Source organism: Ochotona curzoniae, unplaced genomic scaffold (assembly GCF_017591425.1).
Source record: "Ochotona curzoniae isolate NIBS_2020 unplaced genomic scaffold, NIBS_Ocur_1.0 contig_1, whole genome shotgun sequence".
NCBI classification, from domain to species: Eukaryota; Metazoa; Chordata; class Mammalia; order Lagomorpha; family Ochotonidae; genus Ochotona; species Ochotona curzoniae.
Genome location: NW_024464918.1, coordinates 14,771,175 through 14,797,745, shown reverse-complemented (window position 1 = coordinate 14,797,745; position 26,571 = coordinate 14,771,175). Strand labels below are relative to the sequence as shown.

General features: G+C 46.5%; 1 protein-coding gene and 1 pseudogene across 1 annotated transcript in view; one reads left to right on the top strand and one right to left on the bottom strand.

Moving 5' to 3' along the window:
* ADAM19 (ADAM metallopeptidase domain 19) overlaps positions 1-10,417 on the bottom strand; it is an 86,956-nt gene extending 76,539 nt beyond the window's left edge. The window contains exons 1-3 of the mRNA XM_040988943.1: positions 10,248-10,417; positions 5,829-5,914; positions 1,034-1,104 (exon numbers count right to left, since the gene is read on the bottom strand). Of these exons, the coding sequence (XP_040844877.1) occupies positions 1,034-1,104; positions 5,829-5,914; positions 10,248-10,344 (254 nt within the window). The 5' untranslated portion in view covers positions 10,345-10,417. The remainder of the gene's footprint in view (positions 1-1,033; positions 1,105-5,828; positions 5,915-10,247) is intronic.
* On the top strand, positions 10,343-26,174 carry LOC121152313 (annotated as a pseudogene).
* The last annotated feature ends 397 nt before the right edge of the window (positions 26,175-26,571 follow it).

The following is a 26,571-nucleotide window of genomic DNA, read 5'->3' as shown; positions in this document are numbered from 1 at the left end:
CAACCTGGCTGAGCTTGATTTCATTGAGCTGGACTTAACCACATGGCACACTGATCAGCCTTCTCTGCAAGAGGCTGAAAAGGCCAAATTTGGAATAAATCACATTCCCCCTTTCCACTCGAGCTTAGCTTCCATTCTCATCCTTCTGGGTATGAGAAGGTCCTTCTCTATCCCTTTCTTGGCAGGGATGTATTTGATTACTCATATTCTTCCAAGGGGGTTCTGGTGCCTGCCAAGAGGAGGCAGGCAGTTCTCCAAGCCACGCATCGCTCTTTGTAACATTTTGGTGGCAGACAAAAGTGGGGAGGGGAACTTATAAGGGATTTTAGAATCCCTTGGACAAGTAACAAAAGCTGTTTTTCAGTGGGTGAGGGGATTGAGAATGGCCAAAGAACAGGTGACAGCCGTGCGTGCTACATCTAATCATCTCCTTGATAACAGGAATTTAGATAACAGCTATGTCTGGCTGCAAATCGAAGTGAAAATATTTTTGGGCCAAGCTGCCACCCAAGATGAATGGGGTTAGCAAAACAGAGGAACAGGGCCCGATGAACCAGGAGGCTGCTGGCCATACCCTGACTGGCAAAATCTTGGATTGAGCTGTCCCAGAACATTTGGGACAGTGAGATCCTGAGGTGCCAAATTCCAGCACTTTGCCTTGCTTCTCTCCTCTCTGCTCTTTTCCCCTAATCTTCACTTCCTGCTATCTTCTAGGTTGGGTTATAAGGCAGCTGCGAGAATTCTCTAATCCCTCTCCTCCTTAATCTCTCACATACACACACCCCTGTTTGCCTTCAGTGAACTGTAAAGGACCACAAAACACAGGGTTAGGAAGTCAAGCAAGATGTTTAAACAGTTCAGTAATGTCATAGCAAGAGACCATGGAAAAACTCTCCTTGCAAGATGCTCCCCCAGAAGAACCCAGGATGGAGGGTTTCGGGTCACCCTACTGCTTCCTGCCCAATGACATCTGCATCCGGTGTTGATGTGGAAGTTAATTGTTTTAGTTTAGACAAAGAAGGGGTCCACTTACTCATTCTTCTCCAGGTCCAGGATCAATTCTTGCCCTTCAGCCATTACCCTGAGCTCAGCTTTGAGTGGATGCTAAAAGCAACAACAACAAAAAAGAATGTCAGTTCCTTAAAAGTAGAGACCAAGGCTCCCAGGGCTGGCCAAAGATCTAGCTCAGAGCTCAGATGTGACTCAATGGGAAGCAAACAGAAAAGTTCAATTGTATTTCAAGAGTATATTTCCTGTAGAGTCAGATCTGCATTCAAGTGGTACCTCTGACACCTGCAGCTGCGTGAACTTGGACTTGCTACTTGCCTTCCTACATCTGTTTCCTCATCTGTGATACATAGAGGGTAAGAATCACCCTTATGGGGACCATGTAAGGATTAAATGAGATCACAAATGGATGACAAACGTAAATAATTTATCACAGGGCTGGGCACACAGGAAGCCTTGGTACCAAAGGATCCTCTGCATGGTGGTTCTTATTTTATGTTGATCCTCAACTGGAAACACCCCCATCATCTGAGGAGAAAACTAAGAACACCTTCATTTTTAAGTAAGGTTTTAGAGATTCAAAAGTAAGACAAAAGATCTTCAGAAAGTTCATGGAAATTGGATTTGCAATTTTTTTCTAAGTAAGTTCATCATTTAATTCTATTTTTCTATCGGCTTTCTGCAGTGTCCTCATATTTTACACAAGAGCACCTGATTGGCCAAAGATGCTAGACATCCCGAATGCATCATTTAAGATAAACAAGTGGCCAGTAAGCAAGAAAGCATGCTTAGTATGTCTGGGAAACCACAACTACCCTCAGTCAGTGCATTTAAAAAATTAGACACCTTAAAAACCAACAAAGATAATTAAAATCATAAATCATAATGCATTAGAGCATATCTTTAGAGACTCAATCCCCTACAGCTAAGAATTTAAATTGATATCAACTCTGAAAAATAACTAACACATGTTCAGACCTATGAATCAATAATATAAGATTATATGATGGAAACATATATAACCAAAAATCTGTATACAAGACTACTTAATGGTTATAATAATAATGAGTAAAGAAATTAAATATAACCCACATACTCAATAACAGGACTAAATATGACAACACCAATTATTGAAAATTATTAACAAACTGCACACAACATATCCAAAGCATAAAAACTCAGATTCTAACACTGCATATCATATTGAACATTTTTGTCAGGGAAAAAGAGAGTAATAGGCCCAAAGGTTACCACAATTATTCTAAGCAGTGGGGTCATGGGTTAATTTTCTTTTGTGAATCTTTCCACGGTTTTAATAACTAATTTTATAATTGAATGACTTTCAATCTCCTTTAACCTTATTCTTATAGAAAATTTTTAAAAAAAATTTTTAAAGACTCATAAGAAACTTCCATGCTTTAATAATTCAACTTAGAGCTGTTGAACTTCCTTCAAAGGAATGAATTATTAATTTAAAACAGAATAGCTACATTTTTAAAACTGGATAGATGCTTTGGAGTGTTTTGAATATGAGGGCTCTTTTCTGGAATCAAAGATTCCTGAAATCCCTTACAATCCATGTAAGTCCTTGCTGGAGTAGAACTGTTACTCCCTTTGAAAACTGAGCTCAGCCAGGCTTGGCACGGTAGCCTAGTGGCTAAAGTCTTGTGGCTAAAGTCCTGGCCTTGCACGCGCTAGGATGCCATATGGGCACTGGTTTTAATCTCAGTGGCCCTGCTTCCCATCCAGCTCCCTGCTTGTGAACTGGGAAAGCAGTAGAGGGATGGCCCAATGCCTTGGGACCCTGCACCCATGTGGGAGACCAGGAAGAGCTCCTGGCTCCTGGCTTTGGATCAGCTCAACTCTAGCCATTGTGGCCGCTTGAGGAGTGAATCAGTGGGTGAAAGATCTTCGTCTCTGTATATCTGACCTCCCAATAAAAATAAATAAATCATTAAAAAAAGGGGGGGGGGAAGAAAAAAGAAAGAGAGAGAGAAACTGACCTTGGAACGGAGGTCCAGGCCTGAGAAAACAGGTCACCTGCTTTGCCAGCTCTGGTTGCTGGCCTGCCCCTTGCAAGCACAGTTTTCTGCTGCAAACCCCAGTCACCATTAGGGTCTGGCATCCCTGGGACACTGGGTAAACAAGGGCTCTGACAAGATTTGAATGCTTCCATGAAGACCTGTCTAGCAGCCTTGTCAATCGGCCTCATTGATCCTATTATTTCATCTCAAGGTGGGACAAGGCAAATCCACAGGCACAGCTGGGCATCTGTGTGCTCAATCACAAGGAGCATTGACACAAACCAAAGCGTCGTCACTCTGCCCTAAGAAGAAACCAGCTGCAACATGAGTCCTAATAATTTTATGTGGGTAATCCAAAAATAATCCTGTTTTGGAAGGTGCTGTAACACTGATATTTAAAATAGGATGTTTCTTGGGCCTGGCAGCGTGGCCTAGTGCCTAAAGTCCTTGCCTTGCATGCACCAGGATCCCATATGAGTGCTGGTTCTAATCCCGGCAGACCCACTTCCCATCCAGCTCCCTGCTTCTGTCCTGGGAAAGCAGTCAAGGACAGCCCAAAGCACTGGGACCCTGCACACCCGTGTAGGAGACCTGGAGGAAATTCCTGGCTCCTGGCTCCGATCGGCAGAGCACCGGCCGTTGTGGCCACTTGGGGAGTGAATCATCGGATGGAAGATCTTCCTCTCTTTCTCTCCTCCTCTCTATATATCTGACTTTGTAATAAAAATAGATAAATATTTTTTAAATAATAATAAAATAAAACAGGATGTTTCTTGTTTCCGGGGCCATTTCGAGCAAAAGAACGAAACTGTACTTGAAGGATCTGGGAGGTTTCCCTGCACAGCTCGTTCGATCAGCTTTTTCTCTCATGGCTCCACTCCGTGCTAGGCAGGGCCAACATTCTCTCTCCCAGGAAGAACATGGTGCTCGTCCACATTTAGATTTCCACAGGGAAGAGTTTAAAGTCCATTTTCTTTAGGAAAAGACTAAATAGATCTTCAACTCCATGGAATCTCGACAACCCACCTTGTAGGTTAAATCTGATGCAATGTCTAGTACATAGTACGTGCACAATTAATGTTGGTATGAAAAAATTACATACATGAGAGTGAGGGGGCTAACTTAAACCCACCTGCTTTCACTGCTTCTCCAGCTCTCTCTCTCACTCCCTCTCCCAACCCTGCCCATCCTCCCTCCTAAATTCATTAATTTACTTATCCAATAGATATTTGCCGTGCCAGGCACTGTGCTCACTACTACTACTAGCACCCGTTTTCTGGGCAGACAATGGTTGGGAACAAAGACAGGATCTGGCCCTCCACTTTGTTTCCCAGGTCCTTCCTGAGGATGCCCAGCATCAAACATCTGGAGAGAACAAAGAGCCCTCTATAAAAAGTATCACATCCATTTCTCAAGTAACACTGAATAGGCCACAATGTCCAAGATCTTAATTTTTAAAATTATCTGCTCTAGGGCACCATTCATTAATTTGTCTAGATTCTTCCTGTAGCTATATTCAGTCTAGTCTATTTTTTGATGAAATGAGTTTTACGCATTTATCAACTTTAGGTCAAAATGTTTCTTGTTTCTCTTTGTACTGAAATTTTCACCATTTGTGTAAATTCCCTGAGTACATACATCTCAGGTAGAACACAGTAGGACATCACTAGATTGAATTAGCCACATTTTTGATGATTGCACACATCCTCTCCATTCATTTCCAGACTCAAAGCCATAATGATATCTTTCCTGTTATAACCCTCTCCCTCTGTAATCTTGTTCTGATGTGTTCAGTGACTCACCGACCATTTTAATACTAAAGCTCCTCTGACACACCCTTGCAATCCATATTCTAAGTCCTATTTTATAAAAGGGGAATTTTGGAGCCAGTATTGTGATATAACAGGTTAAACTGCCACCTTGGCATCAGCATCCCATATTGATGTTGATTCAAGTCCCAGCTACTCCACTTCCAATCCTGCTCCCTGCTAATGTGCCTGGAAAAGCAGCAGAGGATGGCTCATGTGCTTCTGCCCTTACCGTCCACATGAGAGAGTCAAAAAAGCTCCTGGTTTCAGCCGACCCAACTCCAGCCTTTAGAGCTATTCGAGGAGTAAACTAGTGGCTGGAAGATCTGTCTCAATCTCTCTGTCTCTCCCTTTCTCAATCTGCAACTCTGCCTTTCATATAAATAAAATACATATTTCTAAATTTAAAAATAAATGAGGAAATTCGAGTTCTTTAGAAAGTAGATCATATCCCCACAATAATCAAATTTCCCTTTTTAGCTCTTTTTGTCTCACTGGAACTGTGGAATCATCTCTTCAAGAGCAGAAGAGCTTCCTGCCTCATTCCCAAATGCCTTGAGAAGCCTGTGCATGTTGCTGGTGTTCCAGCCCAAGAATCCATTGAATTTTAAAATGCATTCTCTAGGATTAAGTCTCTACCCTGCCTCTTATTCTAAGCAGTTTAGGTTTTCCTGTTTCTCCCCAAGTACATTATCCCATCAATAAAATGAAGCACTTTTTATGCAGAGAAAAGACAATACTTAATGAATTACAATCAACACTTCTTTTGTGACAGCAGCACATTTGCTCTTAGCTTGTGTCAGCATTAATGTGGATTTTCATTTCCCCAACTAATAGCATTTGGAAGTGTTTTAAAAGTTTGTCATGACAATGAAGGAAAATACCAAAACCAGCACAGAGAAAATACAGAACTGATGGTGATGAGGGTCCACGCCTCCCGGACTGGTTGTCAACTTCTGCTTCTGAAAATGAGAGCTCTGAGGCTTACCTTTTCAGTCAGCGAGTTTTCTGACGTCTTCCACTGAGGTATTATAAGTTCATGCTGTAGCTGGGAGTTACCATCCCCTCCTCCTCCTGCCAATACAAGATATACAGCCATTGGAATCCCAGATCTTGAAACCCTAGCTGGGCCACAAAGGCACGTGGACCCCATCCTTGGCTTGTATTCATCTGTTTTCCGTGGCTATTACAAAATTCCTGGAATTGAGCTCTTGTCAAAGTAAATAGCTTCACTGAGCTCAGAGTTGGTGAAAGCTAACAGTCCAAGCATCCTGGTGCTGTTTCTGACAAAGGTCTCTGCTCTACACTTAGCTATATCACACTGTAGCAGATGGCATCATGGCAGGTGGACCAGAAGGGATGATCACAGGGCAACACAGGAAACCAGAGAAGTGAGGGGGCCAGTCTTGCTGTTTAACAAACAGAACCAGGGTCCCAAGAGAACTCCATGAAATTCTCCTGAGGGTAGCACCCTGGATGACTTCAACCCCTCTCAGTAGACCCCTGCCTTTTGAAGGGCCCACACTGCCAAGCTTTCAACAACATGAACCCCTGGGGGACACTCTCATGTCACTCATGCCATATCCAAGTGGTAAGGGGCCATCAGAACACCTGCAGAGTTCCAGCCTCTGGATCTAGGCACCTAAAATGGTGCAAGCTCTCTTCTATGTGCTGGCCAACCTAGGTCTCTTCAAATTAACACAGGGTCAGATCAGACGGCCTGTGGGAAGACGATCAGCAAAGATGGCGTTGGAGACCTGAGGGGCCAGAAGGGAGCAGCCAAGATCCCCAGAGGGGAGGACTCGCAAGGGAAAAGGTCCTGTTTCAACAGGTGGGATCGGACTGCCTAAGGAAAAGGCGGAAGGTGGAAGTGGCCAGTCAAGGAAATAAGATCATTGAAGAGGTGTGCTCAACAAGACAGCCAGCCAGGGGTCTGATAAAGCAGGGACCGTGGAAAGTGTCTGGATTTCATTATAAATAGACTTGGGCGGCACTGGATGTTTTAAACACAGAGCAATATGATCTGTATTAGGTTTAACAAAGATCACTCTGCCGGCTGGGTGAAGCATGGGGGCAGGCGGGGGAGGGTTGGAAGTGTGAGTAGAAGCAGGCAGGCCAGGCCGGAGACTTGCAGGAGCCCTGGTGAACGATGGAAGATGGCTGGACTACAATGACATCACTGCGGAAGAATGAGAGGATGGGATGCTGGGTAACTCTGAAAGTCACAGAGTATGTGGTTTTCTGTTGAGAGTTGTCAGTTTTGTCATATGTAAAATCAGGATTTCCATTTACCCATCTCAGCACACAATTAAGGAAAATTAATGTGAACGGATTTCTTAAAAAAAAAAAAGATGTATTTATTTATTTGAAAAGGAGCATTACAGACAGGGAGAGAGAGAGACAGACAGCTCTCCCATCTGCTGATTCACTCCCATTTGAGCTGCAACAGCAGGAACTGGGCCAGGCTAAAACCAAGAGCCTGGAGCTCCATCATAGGTTCAGGGGCCCAAGCAATTGGTCTATCTGCTGCTGTTTTCCTTTAAGCATTAGCAGGGCGCTGGATTGGAAGCAGGGCCGCCAGGACTGGAAGATGGCATGGCGTACAGCAGCTTAACACACTCTGCCACAATGCCAGCCTTGAAACTGTTTTGTAATCTGCCAAGCATCTTCACCTTACGCTGGTTTTTATAATGGCAAAATGTATTTTTCAAATCATTCTCACCACCAAGTTCCCCTTCATTGTCACGATAATTCTGGGAGGTGGGGAATGGGATTCCCATTTTGTCAAACAGGGAACTGAATTACAGCAGAGAATTGTCCTGGGCAGTGCAGACCTAAGTTGTAGCTTCTATTTTTAAACACAGGAATTCCCCAAAATCTAAACAAATCAGAGGCCAGACACGCAAAAGTTAAGGGGTGTGCTTAAGGACTCCCAAATCGATTCTTTCTAAACCAAACACATCAATTACATAGAATACACTGATGCAGAAGATGACTGCACTTGCTCTGCCAGAGTTGGGATTGTAAATGATCAACAACTTGCCTTTCAGATTACTGATGCAATGTACTTGCTCTCAAAAGATCCCCAGAAATAATCCCATTCAACCAAGAGTTTCAGCAGAATGATACAGTCAGCAGTCATCCACTCACTTATTTATCACTTTCCAAGCTCTGACTTACGTGCCGCTCACTGTGACAGGTACTTTATCGGCATGGAGGAACAAGACAGGCACAGTCCTGCCCTGGTGGCTCTGATCAATCTATTTTCTTTTTAAAAATAAATAACAAAAAAGGGAACTATATGACATTTAAGGGGAAAAAATTAAAGCAGCCAAAAAAGTTAGACTGGGAAGTCTCAACAACAGGCCATGGTGCACCCTAAGAACCTCGAGGCAAGCTGTCCACCTTTCCCAAAGTCACACTCAGAGCATTTTTTCACAGGTTCGCTTAAGGATTACTGAACCATCTAGAGAAATTCTCCTTTGACTTTGAATTTTATTATTATTAATCATTACTACTCAAAGCCCCGTACTCTGCGATGTTCAATGGTAACTGCAGTTTGCTCCAAGGCTGAGATGCAAATAAGTCCGGTAAGGGGAAAGACCCGCTGGAGTCCTGGCTGCGGTGCCCGGGCCAGCACAGGACTCAGACCTTCTCAGCCCTGCTCTTTCAAAGCTCCTCTGAGCTAGTGTTTCCATTCCATACAGCACCTCGTTAATGAAGTGAATCAATACTCATATTTACACTCACGTCGGGTCTGTAGCTTTAAAAAAAAAATTACACGTCTGCGATCCTTTGATAGAATTTATAGGGTCATTAAGCTCATGTTTTGGTGGAGAATTTCACGATTTGGGAAATGTCCATAATGTGAGGTGAAAAATGCAAGATGCATGGTATGTTTCCAATTGGATACACACACACACACACACACACACTGGAGGGGGAAAACCAAAATATTAATAGCAACTGTGGATCTGGGGACTGCAGATTATTCTTCGTTGTTTATACTCTTCATTACTTCCAGCGACTTTGCCTCACGGAGTGGTCTCCGAGGACCCAGGATTTGGAAAGGGTGCCTGCTCTCAGAGCAGTCCTTTGCTTTCTTTTCTTCTTCTTTCTCTCCTGCACTAAGGCTGACTTGGGCCTCAGGAATTTAAGAGATGAACATGATGAGGTTCCCTCTCCCTGAGCCAGTCCCCACGGCCAGTAGGGAACGGAGGACTTCCTCGGACTCATGGTAACCTCCGTGCCTCAATTTCCCTTTGGAAACAAGCCGGTTCTGGGAGCGCAGGGGTGGCCCCCGGACCCCGCCCCTGGACGCTCCGCACGGCGGGCCCAGCACAGCCCACTCTCCCGACGGCGAGTCCCGCCCAGCTCAAGCCGCTAGCCCTGGCTTCATCTGAAAACACTGACTGTTGGTCCCAGCAAGTGGGGGGTCTGGATTCGACCCAGTGCTTCCGCCAGCAGCAAGGCCAAGGCTAAGATTTCTCGGGTCAAAATGACAGACCCCAGGCACCGCTCCACCCACCCCCATCCCCCTCGCGACCGCTCCTTCCGCGAAATCGACAAGAACCCCCGGAGGCAGGGGGCTCAGCACCAGGGGGTGTCTGGGAAACTAGTCGAACCTCTAATCTGGAAGCTGCGAGTTCAAACCCATAGCTTCAGAGAACGGGAAATTGAGGCCCAGAGAGTCCCTGGCAGTGGAGTCCCTGGTTTCCGGTGCCCACGCTGACCTCAGTCTGAGGTGAGGATAGGGACAAGACCTTCCTATTCCAAGGGCCTCAGTTCTCCCATCTGTGCAATGGGTGGAGTCACATCTGCTTTTAACAACATTCGCGGTCAGCGTTAGGGTCCGAGGTGCAACAGCCGGCGACAACCAGCAGGCCACCATTGTCCCCTGTGGGCATTTTATCCACTACCCCTCCGCGTGCGCCTGCCATAGCATGTGGCCCCAGTCAGCCTGGGATGCACCGAGCTGCAGTGAGCGGCGAAAACAGATGCAAGACAAGGATGAGAAAGGGGGAGGGAGGCAGGAAGGGAGGGAGAAAAGGAAAAAAAAAAGAAAGGCGGAGCAGAGGGACCGTGAGAAAAACGATTAGACCAGAAGAGCAGCAGAAAGAGAAGCCAAAAGCAGGAAAAGAAGGAGCAGAGGGAAAGGCTAGAGGAGCAAGCGGTTGTTTTCTGCTGGCTAGGGTTCTCGACCTGCACCACCTCCCAGAGAGAACTACGTGGAAACAAAGCCTGGGCTCCTAGGTTAGGGGGGCAGCAGGACGCAGACCCCGGTAATTGCAGACACCGTGATCCAGGTACTCGGTCCCGCTAGGCGACTCCTAGGGGTCCTGCCGTCAAGCCCACCAAGCCCACCAAACCTCCATCCCCCACCCCACCCTAGCTCCCAGCCACTTACTTCCCGTCCATCCCAGCTCCCGGGCCGCCCGCGGCTGGGGCAGCTGCAGCACGAGCGCCAGCAGACAGAGCCGGGCGGCGCCCGCGCCCCCGGTCATGGTGGCTGCGGCCCCTGGCACTCGGGGCTCACACGCCCTCGGCCATGCTGCCCCCGGTCCGCCGGCGGCGGCGGCGTTGGCAGCGCGTCTGGAAGCCCCGCGCGCCTCCCCGCCGCGCTTTCAACCCCAGGCCGAGAGGCTCCGCCCCCAACCCCCCAGCCCCACCGGGCTCCGCCGGGGGCTGGAGGAGGGGAGGCGCCCGCCGGGAGGGGGCCGGAGGGCCTGGGAGGAGCCGGTGAAGCCTGGGAGTGGGGGGATCCAGGCTGCCTCGGGAAGTGGGAACCGCGCGGAAGCAGTCGTGCCTGCCCAAGGATCAGAGATTGGTGATGGATGCGTCCTGGGGAGGGTCGGGATCCCGGGACCCCTTTGCTTCGCGACCAGTTTCACCGGGTCTGCAAGAGGCAGATGGTCCTGCCCAGGGCAGACGGCCCTGGGTGACGCCCCGCGGCATCCCCCGAGGCCCCCACTGTAGCAGGCTCCGAAAGAGTTAACCGGCCCGCCCGGCACAAAGAACTAAGTGCTCTAAGGAGCTGTTTCCTTAGCAAGACACAAATCAGGGAGCCTAGCCCTGGGACTGGGAGGAGGGGATGGTGAGGAGCGGCTATCCCAGAGGAGAAGAGACGTCTGAGCTGGGGAAGAGGAGAACGGGGACCTCGCGCGGAGGAAAGGGCCAGGACACACTGGTGCCCCAAAGCCCGATTTGGGATGGTTAAAAAGATAACTGAACATAATAACGACTGCCTTATTGAAGGCTCGCTATCAGCTAGAATTAAAAAAAAAAAAAAAGAAAAGCCCTGGTGGGTCAAACACTAAGTACCAAAGGTGCATTGTGTCCTTCACATCCATTGAGTTGAGTAACAACGGAAAAGATCTTTTATTGGCCTTTTATTTATGCTGGGGGGGGGGGAGGGTGGTATTATTGCTTCTTTTAGAAACTAAACCTGGGGGCAAAGAGTATCAAGAGACTCTATTCAAACCTACATCTGGGCAACCTCTACAGCCTGCTCCAGCAGGCCTGAATTTACAGGAGAAAACCAGTGACCAGAAGTGACTTGCCTAAGATCCCACAAGTTTCATCAAAGCCTGGTTATGGAAACCGAGAGTCATTCACTGAGCCTCTTTAGTCAAACCCAAGTTTGGGGGGTTGAGCTTTTAGGCAGAGCTACAAAGATACACCACTGCAGTGCCATGATGGAGTTAGGCTGAGATACTGGCATCCCTTAGGGATGCTGCTTCCAGTCCCAACTGCACCACTTCTGATCCAGCTGCCTGCTAAGGTGCCTGAGGAAGCAGGAGAGGATGGCTCAAGTGTTTGGGCCCTGCACCCAGGAGGGAGGCCTGGATGAGAATCCTGGCTCCTGGCTTCCCACTGGCCCAGCTCTGGTCGTTGCAGTCATTTGGGGAATGAGGAGAGTGTGCCAGGAAATGGAAGATTCACTCCGTCTCTCCCTCTCTCCTTCTCTCTCTGCAACTCTGGCTTTCAAATAAGTAAATAAATCTTAAAAAAAATAAATCTCAAAATAAGGTACTTATATCCATATAGGAGTGTGGGGGTTCCAGTTTTGCTCCCAGTTTTAACTTCTTGCTAATGTTGATCCTGGAAGGCAACAGACGGTGGCTCTAGGAGTAGGCTCCCCATCGCACACACCAAAGACCCGGATTGAACTCCAGCTCTCTTGAGGGCCATTTGGGAACAAACCAACAGCTGGACAAAGCAAGAGCAGAAGTCTTAGGGCCGTTTTGGTTCCTTGTAAATGGTTCTTATCACGTGGTACAGCACTGCGAACACATCAGTACCTGTGTCCACCCCACACTCCCAGTTGTGCCCACATACTCTCTCACATACTCCTTACAGATTCCTTTTGTCCAGCCTGGGCACAATTCCTCTCCACCCATCTTCACAACCACCTCCTGGTTTGACTGGTAATCATCTTGCTGGAGAGGTCCCTGGACTATGACTCCAAAGTTTTTGAGACAGCCTGCACATCCTTGGACATACCTGTGGGCACACCTAGCCTCTGTCAACACTCCGCCACTCTTCTTTGTTATGTTGATGATCTGCTACCCTGTAGCCCCTTCTGAGAAACCTTTCTGCACTGCTCCAGCCTTTTAACTTTTCTAGCTGAAAAGGTTAGAGAACATGTCAAAGGGCCAGCTAATCTCACCTCTGTTATCTTTCTAGCACTTCTCATGTCACCAGATACTTGCACAATTCCTCCAGCTCCATAAAAGGCAACAGACTCCCTTCCTTCGTCATGTACTAAGTGTGGCCTCTTCTCTCACTTGGTTCTCATGCAATATTTTTCTATCTGCATTACAGACTTCCCTCTTATGTTTAAACCCTTCTATGAAGCCACCAAAGGCAATCTAGATGAGCCCTTACAAGAGACCTCCCCACTAGAAATTCCATTACAAACCCTAAGAAAGACTCTTCTCCAGCATCGCTGAGCTTTCCTATCCCACATAAGCCATTTCTTCTCTATACTTATATTTAGGTGTTTTTCTTAGATTTATTTATTTTTATTGGCTAGATAATTACAGAGAGAAGGAGAGACAGAAAGCTTTTTTGCCCACTGGTTCACTCCCCAAGTGAAAGCAGTAGAGGATGGCCCAAAGCCATGGGACCCTGCACCCACATGGGGGATCCGGAAAGAAGCTTCTGGCTCCTGGCATCAGATAAGCTCAGATCTGGCTGTTACAGCCACTTGGCAAGTAAACTAGTAGATGGAAGATCTTTCTCTCTGTTTCTCTGTGTAAATCTGCCTTTCCAATAAAAAATAAAATTTTAAAAACCTCTACTGCCTAGATTATTCAAACCCAAACTCTTCTTCATTTTCTAGATTCACAATGCAGCTAATACACTCTCTGCAGGAAACTCGGCACACCTTATCCCAGACCTGCAGCATCCATCAAACTGTCAGTCCCAGCTCCAGGACCAGACCACCCCTGCTTCCTACTCAGCAGGCCCACGGATCCCTCTCAGGGGAAGACTGGCAGATTGGCTTCACTCATGTGCCACCACATATGTGGCTACATTACCTTCTGGGGATGGTGGGTGCCTTCTCAGATAGGTAGGAGTTTTCCATCCTAATAAGGGAGCTGCCATCATCTCTGGTATAATATCAAGGGATATTAGCTCCAGATTGGCTTCCATCCAAATAACAGATCAGAATTTGTCTCCCAAATGACTCAGCTAGTATTGACCTCTTTCATGCCACTTCCATATTTCCTATCATCCTCCCTCTTCAGGGAAGGCATATTGCAGGAATAGAACTTTAAAACAAACCCTGATCCACCTAGATTGTGTAAAACTTATTTCTCCGGCCCCACTAAGAATTAGGTTTCTTCCCTGGAAACCATTAATGCACAGTCCATTGAAATCCTCCACAGGAGACCTGTTCTCTTACCAGGCTTCCTTCCACTTCACAACTCTGAAACCATTTCTCTTTCCTTCCTTCTTTTCAATGAAACACACTTTTATCCATGGACCAATGCAGAGAGTACACCTACCCAAACCTATATGGGTATACTTCTACCTTTCTACTCAATAATTAAATCTATCTCAAACAAAATGATGCTACCTTAAAAGCCACACGAAATGGGCCCTGTCCGGTGATACTGACTGCCCCTAACGCTGGTAACTCAAGGGTCATCCTCCCTAGACACATTGCATTTCATTAAAATTGAGGTCCCTGTGGTAGCATAACATGCTAAGCCTCCACCTGCAGTGCAGGCATCCCATCTGGTAGCTATTAGAGTCCTGACTGCTGCACTATCGCTCCAGCTCCCTGCTTATGGCATGAGAAAGCAGTGGAGGCTGGCTCAAGTGCTTGTGACCCCACACCCGCATAGGACACTCAGAAGAACCTCCTGGCTTCTGCTTTTGGACCAGCCCAGCTTCAGCTGTTCGAGTGAACCCGGGGATGGAAGGTCTCTCTTTTTCTCCTCTGTAACAAATCTACCCCCACAGGACCCACAATTCTTATGTGGATGAAGCTCCACGCACTACCAGAAGAATTGCCAGCTCATGTCCCTGACAATTTCTGAATTCCACAGATTCCACCAAACATCAACATCATCAGTATACTTTTTCCAGCTCATCTTAGATTGTTGTCTCTGGGGCAATCTCTGTGCCTTTACTCTTATGCAGCTATCCACGTACCTTCTGTCCATCCTTCTTACTGCAATGCCCTGGCACCCTCTGTCACTGTCTGCACTTAAAGTCTTAGTCCTGACAAAAATTCTCTGTTACCTCTTTTGGGTAGGATGCTTCTCTGCTGTCTGTCTGCTGCTTCTGATCTGGTCCCCTTTTGTGACCCTAAAGCCCTGTGTGCCTCACATCCACACTTCCTCCCTGAAGTCTTACATATCTGCCATCAACATTTCCTCTAGCCTATTCTTTAAACACAATCCCAGTGTCTCCACATGCTGGGTCTGTACATACCTTTCCCACCACCTGCAAGTTCTGAGACAAGACCAAGGCATATGGGACACAGATCGGAACCTTTCTAGCAGAACCACTAGGTTGTATTTCTTTAGGAGTTCGCAGGAAATAATACCAACATGGCACGAGGAGAAAAATACTGATAGTCCTATCTGTCCAAGGCATTTTTGTTAATGACCTTGCCAGTTGGTCGAGTCCTTCCATGTATCATAGATTCTCTCTTCCCCTTTTCCCATGAAGTGAGTTCATTCTCTCACACACCTGTAACCGGATTATCATCAGACCTCACCTCTTGTGAACAGTACAATCAGTTACACCCAATAGATGCGCCTCCATGGCATCTACTTATCAGGTTCGCCTGTTGCTAGGAAGCTGTGAAGTGATCTCTTACCATATGATTGTAAGCAGAGGAACAGAAACAGGGGAGTTCTTCCTCTGGAGCAGTCATACCTCTCTTCCCACTAACTAGAATTTGTACAGTCACTTTCCCATTTCCCCCTTTGTCCTATACCCTAGACCATCCCTCCAACCCACCACATCAAGAGGGATTTTTGACTCACTGTTGCTAATCTCATTGAGTGTCCTGGCAGGAACTGGGACAGAAGCAGCCAACTGGTAATGGCAGCAGACAAGGCAAATAAAATTAAAGATTTATCTCTTGTTGTCCAAGAAAACACAAATGACCTAGTACAACAGTTGTATCACTTCCAGGATCATGGTAGTAGTCTTCCAAAAATGCTGGGGATTAGACTGCCTTACCATCAAAAGAAGGACTTCACCTCCTATTGCATGGACAGTGCTGCTTTCACACCAACAAGTTGGATGTGGTAAGAAAAGGGACTTAGTGCAAAAAAAAAAAAAGTGTGTTAATGAAATCTATTCCCAAATAGCCCCACCTCATTTTTGGCAACTTTTCAATCACGGACAATGTTTCTATATCTCCTTTCATCCTCCCCATTACAGTGCTTTTATCTCTATCATGTATATTTAACATATTTAAAGAATTCTCCTAGGAATGGCTGATTGCTATATCCTGAGCCATCATGCAGGAACACTGCAAGACTGATCTGCTCCTTCAGTCAACGCAATCCCCACATCGATGCCCCGATGCCCCGTGTCAGTAAGAAGTAGGCAGAAAAAAAACCAGCACATTCTCACTGTCTGTACTCAGAGTCAAAGAGTTAAGCAAGGTTTAGAGTTATTTTAGTTCCATGCCTATAGGTAAGCCTTTGAGCCATCTGAGTTCTTTGGCAAGTGTCTGAGAGCAAATCCAACCCCTCGAGGGACTTCCAGGCTCATTGCATTCTTTGTTAAATCAACTCAACCTAGCCTGTGAACTCCCTCCCCTTCAGGCCCCTCAGCTGCCTGGGCTTCAATCTGTAAGGGAGTTGGACTCTGGGCTCGTTACCACTGTTCACTTGGGTACACGCTGAGTGAGTCACCTCTAAAGTTTGTTCCCTGAAGAAAGCTGTTCTGAATATGGGTTAATGTCTTGTCTCCTCTTTATCATGTTGGCTTTCCTTTTCTCTCTCTCCCATTTTCTTCTTGCATTTAAAATAAATACATAATTAAAAAAAAAAAAGAGGGCCTGGGGCCATGGCCTAGCGACTAAAGTCCTTGCCTTGAACGTTCTGGGATTCCATATGGGCTCTGGTTCTAATCCCGGCAGCTCTACTTCCCTTCCAGCTCCCTGCTTGTGGCCTGGGAAAGCAGTTGAGGAAGGTCCAAAGCCTTGGGATCCTGCACCCACGTGGGAGATCCAGAAGAGGTCCCTGGTTCCCAGCTTTGGATCAGCGTAGCACCGGCCATTGCACTCACTTGGGGAGTAAATCATCGGACGGAAGATCTTCCTCTCTGTCTCTCCTCTTCTCTGTATATCTGTCTTTGTAATAATAATAATAATAAAAAGAATATTCTAAACTTTTTTAAAAAAAATCTTGCTTAAAGAATCAATTGGTCTGGTGGCGTGGCCTAGTGCCTAAAGTCCTTGCCTTGAACGCGCCAGGATCCCATATGGGCGCCGGTTCTAATCTCGGCAGCTCCACTTCCCATCCAGCTCCCTGCTTGTGGCCTGGGAAAGCAGTTGAGGACAGCCCAAAGCCTTGGGATCCTGCACCCGTGTGGGATACCCGGAAGAAGTTCCTGGCTCCTGGCTTCGGATTGGCATAGCATCAGCCATTGCGCTCACTTGGGGAGTGAATCATCGGACGGAAGATCTTCCTCTCTGTCTCTCCTCCTCTCTGTATATCTGACTTTCCAATAAAAATAAATAAATCTTTAAACAAACAAAGAATCAATTGCACTCTCCTTCTGAACTTGTCAACTTGTAGAGGACTGACTTTTCACTGGGCCTTCGTATGGCTTCTTCCCTCCATGAAGGAGGAAGTGAGAGGATACCAGCCCTCCAGGAGGAGGGTTTATCCTTGTGAATCCATTTAATATCTTACCTCGGGGCAGGTTCTATCTTCAAATAGAGTCATATTGGGGTACAGGTTTTCAGCACAATTTAAAGGAACCTAATCCCATCCAACCATTCTTTCCTCTTCTTACATGCAGAATATATTCACTCCATCCCAGGAGTCCTTAAACTCCTAACTCCCTCCAGCATCAATCCTAAGTCTGGTGTCTTATCTAAATAGCATCTAAATCCTGTATGGATAAGATTGGAGGTATGACTCAACCTGTGACAAAAATTTCTCTTCAGCTGTAAACTTGTAAAACCAGGCTATCATGTGCTTCCGATAAACAGAGTCAAGAAGTCAAGACAGACATAAGATAAGATATTCTTATCTTGAAAGGTAGAAATCAGGAAGAGGAAGACAGGTCCCAATTTGCTAGCAAATTCCAATCATTCTTTTTTTTTAAATTTTATATTTTTTAATGATGGTTACATAGTTAACCAGGGTGGGAAGGGATAAGGATTTAAGGAGTGTGGGTGAGACCATTATTTCTAAAATTTCCCTCTCTTCCTCCTGTACGGGGGGGGGGGGGGGGGGGGGGGGGGGGGGGGGGAGGGAATCAGGGGAGACGCCACATCCAGTCTCCCAGCTGCCCCAGTCCCTGGGGATAGGAAACAGCCACTTGCTGTAATCCCAGGGTCCCTGGTGTGGGGCATGCTACCACAGTTCTGCTCAAGTGGTTTCGATGGTCCTGAAACGATGTTGGTCTCGCCGCGGATGAGGAAATCTTCCATTGGCTGACACAGTCCACCTAAGAGTCTCTATTTGCCAAGATATTTGCTGTCAATGCTTGACTGGAGTAGTTGACCAATTTGTTCTGTTCTCCTTCCTCCGCTATGATCCAGATGTCCTGTGCAGGCCCCACAGGTCTGCCATATCCCCCATATGCATCTGAGAATGCCATCCGCTGCTCCATCTTAGTCACTTGGGAGGCCCAGTTCTGACACACATACAACATGGTCAGATCACAGACTCTACGATTATCCCCATAGTTGGAGATCTAAGTCCAGCGGTTCCGTAGAGGGGATCCCCATAAATTACATCTGAGGTGATCCCAGACCTGATTCTTGTGTGTGCTTACCAGTATGGGATCGGGCTAAGTCTGTCACCCCTATCAGTCTATACACACACTAGTAGTTGCAATTCCTGAGTCAGTTCTCTCTCCAACTTCATCTTTTACGTAAACCAATGGATGCTATGGGCCAGACCAACCCTGCCCACCACACACTCAGCCACACACATACAGTGGGAACTTCAGCTTAGTCAGAGTGATCCCTAATAATCCCCACCAGGCCTGCCCCCCAGCCCTGGTTCCTACACTTGAAAATATGTGTAGCAGACTGGTCTCAGTCTGTCCCACATTCCATTCAGCTCTCATACATGTCAACGGGCATTAAAGCCTAGCTCCACCCAACCATCCCTACTATCCAGTACACACTCATTCCAGTGGGTGCCACCATCTGCCTACCTAGGCCCACCCCCAGACCTGGTTCTCATGTTTACCAGTGGAAGAAGTTACAAACAATCAGTGAGGTGCCCGCAGTTTCCTTGCCTGGCCTATTTCTAGTCCCAGATCTTGTACTCTCCAGGTGGTTCTGCTGTTTAGCTTCACAGGATTTACCCCCAGTCCCAGCACTTGCTAGCTGATGTTGTGGCAAAACTCAACTAGCTTGAACTTACTCTAGCTCATGCATGCACCAGTAGATACCGTAGGTTAGCTCTCCCCCTAACCCAGCTCACATGCAGCTCACAACAGGAGTTGTAGCCCTACCTGGCCTGGTCTACCCCTGGTTCCAGTTCTCATGCTTGTCAGTGGGAGCAGTGGCCAGTAGGATAGCCACTCTGCTACCAACATCTGCCCCACTCCAAGTTTCACATGTGCTGGTTGGTACTGTAGCCAAGTCTGGCATGGCCCATTTCACCTCAGCATTTGCTGGCAGGTGCTGTACTAGTTCCAGCTCATGCTGCTGGGTGCTGCTGTCCAGAGCGGCCCAGCCAGCTCCCAGTCCTGGCCATATTGTGAACTGGTTGGTGTTGTAGCTCGATCTGGCCTGTCCTGTACTACATCCTGGTTCTTGGATCTGCCAGTGGTATCATGAACTGGCCCAGCCTGGCCAGCACCCAGATCTGACCCACACATATGCCGGCAGGTACCATAACCTGGCCTGGTCTAGGCTGTTCCCAGCCTTTGCTCTTGTACTCACCTGCAGGGACTGCATCTTGACAAAGGAATTCCTCAAGCTCCTCTATCAGGTCTCCCCCAAGTGGCAGATCTTGTGCACACTGGTGGGTCCTTGGCCCAGCCTGACTTAGTCCACCTCCTGTCCTGGCAGAAACAGTGACCTTATCCAACCGGCCCACACCCATTCTGGTTCTTACTGTTGAGTGCCAGAGCTCATACCTGGTTCATGCCCAGACACACCCAAGTGTGTCTTGGTTTCCAAGTCCAGCGACCTTGTCTAGCCTGTTCTACACTCACCCTGGCTCTCACAAGCACCAGTGGGTACTGAGTCTAGTCTAGTCTGGCACTCTCCAGACCCAGTCCACATCTATGCTGAGGGACACTGCAGTCATGTCCAGTCCATGTCATTGCCCCCATTCCAGCTTTCGGGCTCACTAGAGGGAAATGCAACTTAAACAAGGTTCCCCTTAGCTCCCCAACCTGGTATGTTCCCAGCCACAGATCTTGTGCATGACAATGGAGGATGCTCTGACCTAGCTCAGCATAGCCCATCCCTTATCTTGGTCTTCGCCATTGGATGCTGCAGCCTGACCTGTCCCAGCCTGCGCCCAGTCCCAGTTCTCACTGGCAGGTACCAGTCTGCTCCCATGCCTGGCTCATGCAGACTGATACGTATGATAGCCTAGACCAGCATGACCTGCACTCCAGCCTGGCTCCTGCACATGCCAGTGAGTGCCCTGCCAGGTAGGTCCCCAAGCCCTAGCTTTAGTGTGCATTGGGGAGTGGTGGTTGATGGTGATGATCCATGCTAACTAGCCCAGGTCAGGTCTGGCACATGGGTTGGTGTATCGGTCTGACCCATGAAGGTCCTACAGCATGCCCCCTCCAAAGCACTCAGACTCAGCACCCCTGCTTATCTTTAAGAACAGTGGCCTTGTTGATGGAAGTCCCTCAGAAATCATTCCTCACCTGCAACATATTCCTTCAGCGGTCTTTCTTTCCACACATCTTATCCTCTTTCCTGAGCAATCCACAGACTCACATGTGAAAATCCCTAGGCTTTGTTCCACCTGCTTAGACAAGAGCCCCTAAATCTCTGCATAACTCCACCCATGGCGCTATCCCCCAATCCTCTCCTCCTGCTGCCCCTTCCCTGCCCCAAGCTCACACCCTCAGGTTCTCCATCAGTGAGCCACTGGGCTGCACCAGTAGCAACCAAAATGGTGCATGCCCAGAGCCCACCAGAACTGGGCTGCACCCTCCACAGCCAAAAATTCCATTAGTTCTTAAGAATTCAGAATAATACCCCTTGGGCAAGTATTCTGCTTTCTAGACCCAGTGAGACAGCATCCACACAGTACTAGGCAATGCATTCATCCCTACAACTCCTTGTCCCAGCTCTGCCCATGACAGACACCTGCTGACTGACAGGGTAGGGGACCCCACCCATTGAGCACAAACTGTCCAGCTCAGCCTTGGTATTCTCTCTGGAACATGCTTTCTCCTTTCTTTTTGGATAGGCTGAGAATTTTCCAAATCTTTAAGTTCTTTCTCCTTCAAAAATTCTTCAAATCATGTCATTTTCTCACATTTTATATAAGCAATAAGGAGGAACTAAGATAAGTCATCAACACTTTGCTTTAAAATTCTATAACAACAGCTAACTTTGGGTGCAGAACAAAGCCAAAGTCTGTGCTTCTACATTCCATATGGGCGCAGGTTTAAGTCCCAGCTGCTCTACTTCCAATCCAGCTGCCTGCTAATGTGTCTGAGAAAGCAGCAGAGAATGCCCACATCCTTTGGCCCCATGCACACATAGGAGACCCAGATGAAGTTCCAGGTTCCTGGCTTGGATCTCTCCCAGCCCCAGCTATTGCTGCTACTTGGGGTGTAAAATAGCAGATGAGAGATCTCTTGGCTTCTCTTTCTCTTCCTGTCTATGTAATGCTGCCTTTTAAATAAATAAACCTTTAAAAGTTGGTCTATCAATTGAGACACCAATGATAATATCTTCTATATTGGAAGGCCTGGGTTCAAGTCTCAGCTCCACTCCTGAGTCCAGCTGCCTATTAATTCAGACTCTGTGAGGCCACAGTGACAGCTCAAGGGGTTAAGTCCCTGTTACTGATATGGGAGACTTAATTTTCTTCTTTAATTGTAAAGGCAGATTTATAGAGATTAGGACATAGAGAGAGAAAGATCATCCTCCCATTGGTTCACTCCCCCAAGTGGCCACAAGAGCCAGAGCTGAGCCAATCTGAAGCCAGGAGCCAGGAACTTCTGGGTCTCCCATGCGGGTGCAGGGTCCCGATACTTTGGGTCATCCTTCACTGCTTTCCCAGGCCACAAGCAGGGAGCTGGATGGGAAGTGGAGCAGCTAGAACACGAACCAGTACACATCTGAGATACCTGTGCATACATGGCGAGGACTTTAGCCACTGAACCAATGCTCTGGGTCTGGAGACCAGTTTGAATGCCTGGCCTAGTCTCTCTTCCGGGGAACTGGGGGTGGACAGAAGCAGATGAAAGTTTTGTCTCTCAATGGAAGAAAAAAAAAAGCAAAACCAAAAATATTAGAATGCATTTCAGTGAATTCTGTTGCCACACTATAGCTTCCCTGCAGCTCCCAGTACGTCTCATTTTTATCTGAATTGATAGAAATGTATTCTGTAAGATGATAGACACTTTCCCTGAGCCCAGAATGACTGCTAGCATCCACAATCATGCCAACAGTCCCGCCAGAAGCCTAGGCTTTTCCTAGCATGTACCTCAGAGCTCCTCTGGCAAGCCCAAGGTCACTTTCAAATTGTTTCAGTAGCACATCTCACTCCACATTGCCAAAATTGATGTTAATCATCTAAGGCTGCCAACACAGAATGTCATGGATTGGGTAGCTTAAACAACAAAAATGTGTTTCTCACATTCCTGAAGGCTAGAAGCCCGAAAATCAAGTTGCCATTGTGACTGGTTTCTAGTGGAGCCTCTTCCTGCCTTACAGGTGACCACCTTCTTTGTGTCTTCAACAACCTTCTCTCCACATGCAGGTGGAGATAGGGAAGGACAGAGCAGTGCACTGGTCCCCTTCTTTCTCTTAGGACCCCCGTCCCATAGGAGTAGAGCCTTGCTCTTAAGACCTCGTTTTACCTTTATTACCCCCTTGTAGGCTCTATCTCATATTGGGATTAGGGTTTCAACATAAAATACGAGAAGCCGACTTTAGTCCATATGAGGGGCTTTAGCCCTTGAGCTATGAGACCAGAACTGCAGTTCCGGTGTTGTCTCCATCCAGTACCTTACAAATCACTTGTTCCTGGGCTTGAGTTTCTGATGAAAGACCTGGGAAGGGGAAGAGCTGCCCGCAGTCAGTCTAACCCAGACATGGCTGAGATAATGGCAGGGGAAAGGCCTATGCCAAGTAAACAACGCACAAGTCTCATGTTGAAAGGATACTGTGGGCCAATCATTTGCAACAGACAATACAAAATGTACTCCCATTTGCTGGCACTCAGTGGATCAATATTTAATCAGCATGTAGATGGGAAATTGGGAGTTAATTTGCAAGAGGAAAAATAGGGTGGTTAATGTACTGCCAAGGTGTCAGAAAAGTCCCGATTTTGTCTGATATATCCCCTTCCTTCCACAGTGGTGTACAGTACCACACATACACACACACACGCACCTGGAAGCTTTTCCATATCATTGTAAACAGTGTATTTTTTGGAGCTGGCATTTGGCCTAGTGTGTCAGATGCCCACATGGACATTGGAATATCTGGTTTAATTCCCAGTCCCAGTTCCCTGCTCTTGCTTGCTCCTGAAGCAGGCCCAGGCAGAGTGGTGAGAGGTCAAGGAATTGGGTTTTTGGTATCCAACTGAGAGACCTGGATTGTATTCCTGGCTCCTGGCTCTAGGCGCAGCCCAGCTTCAGCTGCATAGACATTTTGGCAATGAACAAGCAGATGTGAGCACTCTGTGTGTGTGTGTGTGTGTGTGTGTGTGTGTGCGTGTGTGTGTATAAATAAATCCAAAAAAACTGACTCTTTATGGTTGAAAACCTGTATTTGATATTCATAAAGAATACTACTTCTCTACATAATCTTTAAAATATTCATGACATTTAACCCAGTAATTACACTTCTGGGAAGCTGTCCTAAAAACATAATCTGCCATGACTACATAGATTTATATATTAGACTGCTCATCACGGTTTATTTATAATAGCGAAAATATTAGAAACAACCTAAACATCTAACTGTGAAGGAACGGTTCATAAATTTAAGGTATCCATATGACAGATTATACTGCAGCCACTTAAAATGATGAGAGTTTGTGCTCTGATGTTAAAAAAAGCACAGTAACAAAACTTATGATCTCAGCTGTGTAAATAAGACATTTTAAAGATGAGTAGAAGGAACGTGCCAAAACATTAGTAGTGCTTACCTCTGTGGGGAGAATTCTTTTTACTGAGTTTTCCTCTCTCTCACAAGCTTTATTTTTATTTGGAAGGAAGTTTTACAGACAGAAAAGGAGAGACAGAGAGATCTTCTGTACAGTGGCTCACTCTTCAAATGGCCACAACACATGGAGCGAGGCTGGTACGAAGCCAGGAGCCTGGCGCTTCCTCTAGGTCCACCATGTAGATGTAGAGGCCCAAGAACTTGAGGTAGTCCCTGCTTCTTTCTCAGGTACATTAGCAGGGAGCTGGATAGGAAGTTGAGCTGCCAGGACTCCAATCAGTGCCTGTATGAGATGCTGGCACTGCAGGTGGAGGAATGACTTACTATGCTAACGTGCCAGCTCCCCTTAATTTTTAAAATTTTTAATCATGGTTTTTCCTATTATTTATTTGTTTTCATTTGAAAGGCAAAGTGTGTGAATGACAGAGAGAGATCTTCTATCTGCTGTTACGTTCCACGAATGCCCATGACGGCCTGAGCTAAACAAGGCCAAGACCTAAAGAGCCGGAATTCCAGTTGTTTCCCACGTGTGTAGCAGGAACTCAAAAGTGTAGGCCATCACCTGCTGTCTGCCAGGGAACACATTGGTAGGAAGCAAAATCAGGAATCAGAGAAAGGGCTGAACCAGAAATACTCTGATGCAGTGTGGGTATAAGCAGCAGCTCAATCACTCCACCACAATGCCCAACACCTGTCTCTTTCCCTCTTTGGTATTCTACAATAGTTAAGTATTCCTTTGATAGTCAGGGGCGGAGATGTGAAATGATAAATACACAAAGGAATCCCAAAGAATGTTGATCCTGGTGTCTTAAGCTGCCGTGTTTTGCACGCTTGGTATTTGTATACATAGCTGCCACTCTCCTGTAATGCTAGGGAAACTGAGCCAAAGACAGGGTTACAACTATCGGTTCCAAAGTTCAGGAGTTGATCTATTCCAGGTCACAGCACTAAATGTAGCATATATTACTGTTAAAAGATGACAATCCTGAGCCTGGCATGGTAGCCTAGCTGCTAGGGTCCTCTGCTTGGATGCACCAGGATCCCACGTGAGTTTTGGTTCATGTCCCAGCTGCTCCGCTTCCATCCCAGCTCCCTGCTTGTGGCCTGGGAATGCAGTTGAGGATAGCGCAAGGGCTTGGGAAACCACACCCACATGGGAGACCTAGAGGAGGCTCCTGGATCCTGGTTTCAGATCAACTCAGCTCTGCTGTTATGGTCACCTAGGCAGTGGATCAGCAGATGGAAGATCTTTCTATCTCCTTTTCTCTGTACATTTGCCTTTTTAATAAAAAGGAATAAATCTTTTTTTATTAAGGTATCAATTCTACCAGCATTTAAAATTGTTCTTTATTTGCTGTGCAAGCTTAAACAAACAAACATTGCTGTGGCTTTGTTGTCTCATCTACAAAGGAAGACAGTAATAGTATGTAACTCACACAGCTTTCTGAAATATAAATGGGTGTTTAGAATAACATTCTCACAGTCAGTAAGTACTAGCTAACATCCCACTGTTACCAAGTTTCAAGGGATATTTAGCCTGTACTTTTAGTTGAGTATTAGATAAAAAGTCTAATTACATACCCAGACTTTAAATATTGAAAGTAATGAGCATGTCATACTGTCCTTTTTCTTTTTTTTTTTTTTAGATTTATTTATTTTTATTGGAAAGGCAGATTTACAAAGAGGAGGAGAGACAGAGAGAAATTATCTTCTATCTTCTGATTCACTCCCCAAGTGGCCACAATGGCCAGAGCTCTCTGTGCTGTGCTGGCTCTCTCCCGACGCCTCGACCTTTTTTTTTTTTTTAATTGAAAGTTACTATTGTTAAGTTGCATGTGCAGCTTTTCATCAAGAATGTGCCAAAGGCAAAGAAGGAAGCTCCTGCCCTTCCCAAAGCCAAAGCGGAAGCAAAGGCCCCGAAGGCCAAGAATGCGGCGGTGCTGAAAGGTGTCTACAGGCACAGAACTTCTGCATGTCACCCACCTTCCGGCAGCCCAAAACCTTCAGAAGAGCACCCCCATGAGAGCAAGCTTGACCACTAGGCCATCATCAAGCTCCCTGACCACAGAGTCCGCTATGAAGAAGATGAAAAACAACACACTCGTGTTCATTGTGGATGTCAAGGCCAACAAGCACCAGATCAAACAAGCTGTGAAGAAGCTCTAAGACACTGATGTGGCCAAAGTTAACGCTCAGATCACATCTGATGGAGAAAAGAAGGCACCTGTGCAGCTGGCACCTGCTTGTAACGCTCTGGATGTCACCAACAAAAGGGATCATTTATACTGAGTTCAGAGGTCTAATTCTAAATACATGTCTTTCATCATAAAAAAATAAATAAAAGCTATCAGTTGAGGATAACACCTAGATTCATAAAAATGTCAAAGTCACTGCTTATAACCCAATGTGAACCTGATATTACTACAGATGAACAAATAGGCTTAGAAAAATGAGGTGAACTTAGGTAACTATGGAGTGTGCCATGCATTCCAGCTTTAAACCCTAACCTGGTCATCTTTTTCCTCTTTATCACCCTTGGAATCAGGATGAATTAAGTCTTCTCTCAGAAACCCATCCTCAGGTGGTGGAAGAGCAGGAAAGAGGCATATTATTTGTTTGCACACACATGACACTAACAAAGTTTGCAAAAATTACTAATTGGGTTAATTGAAATTATTTGAAGGTA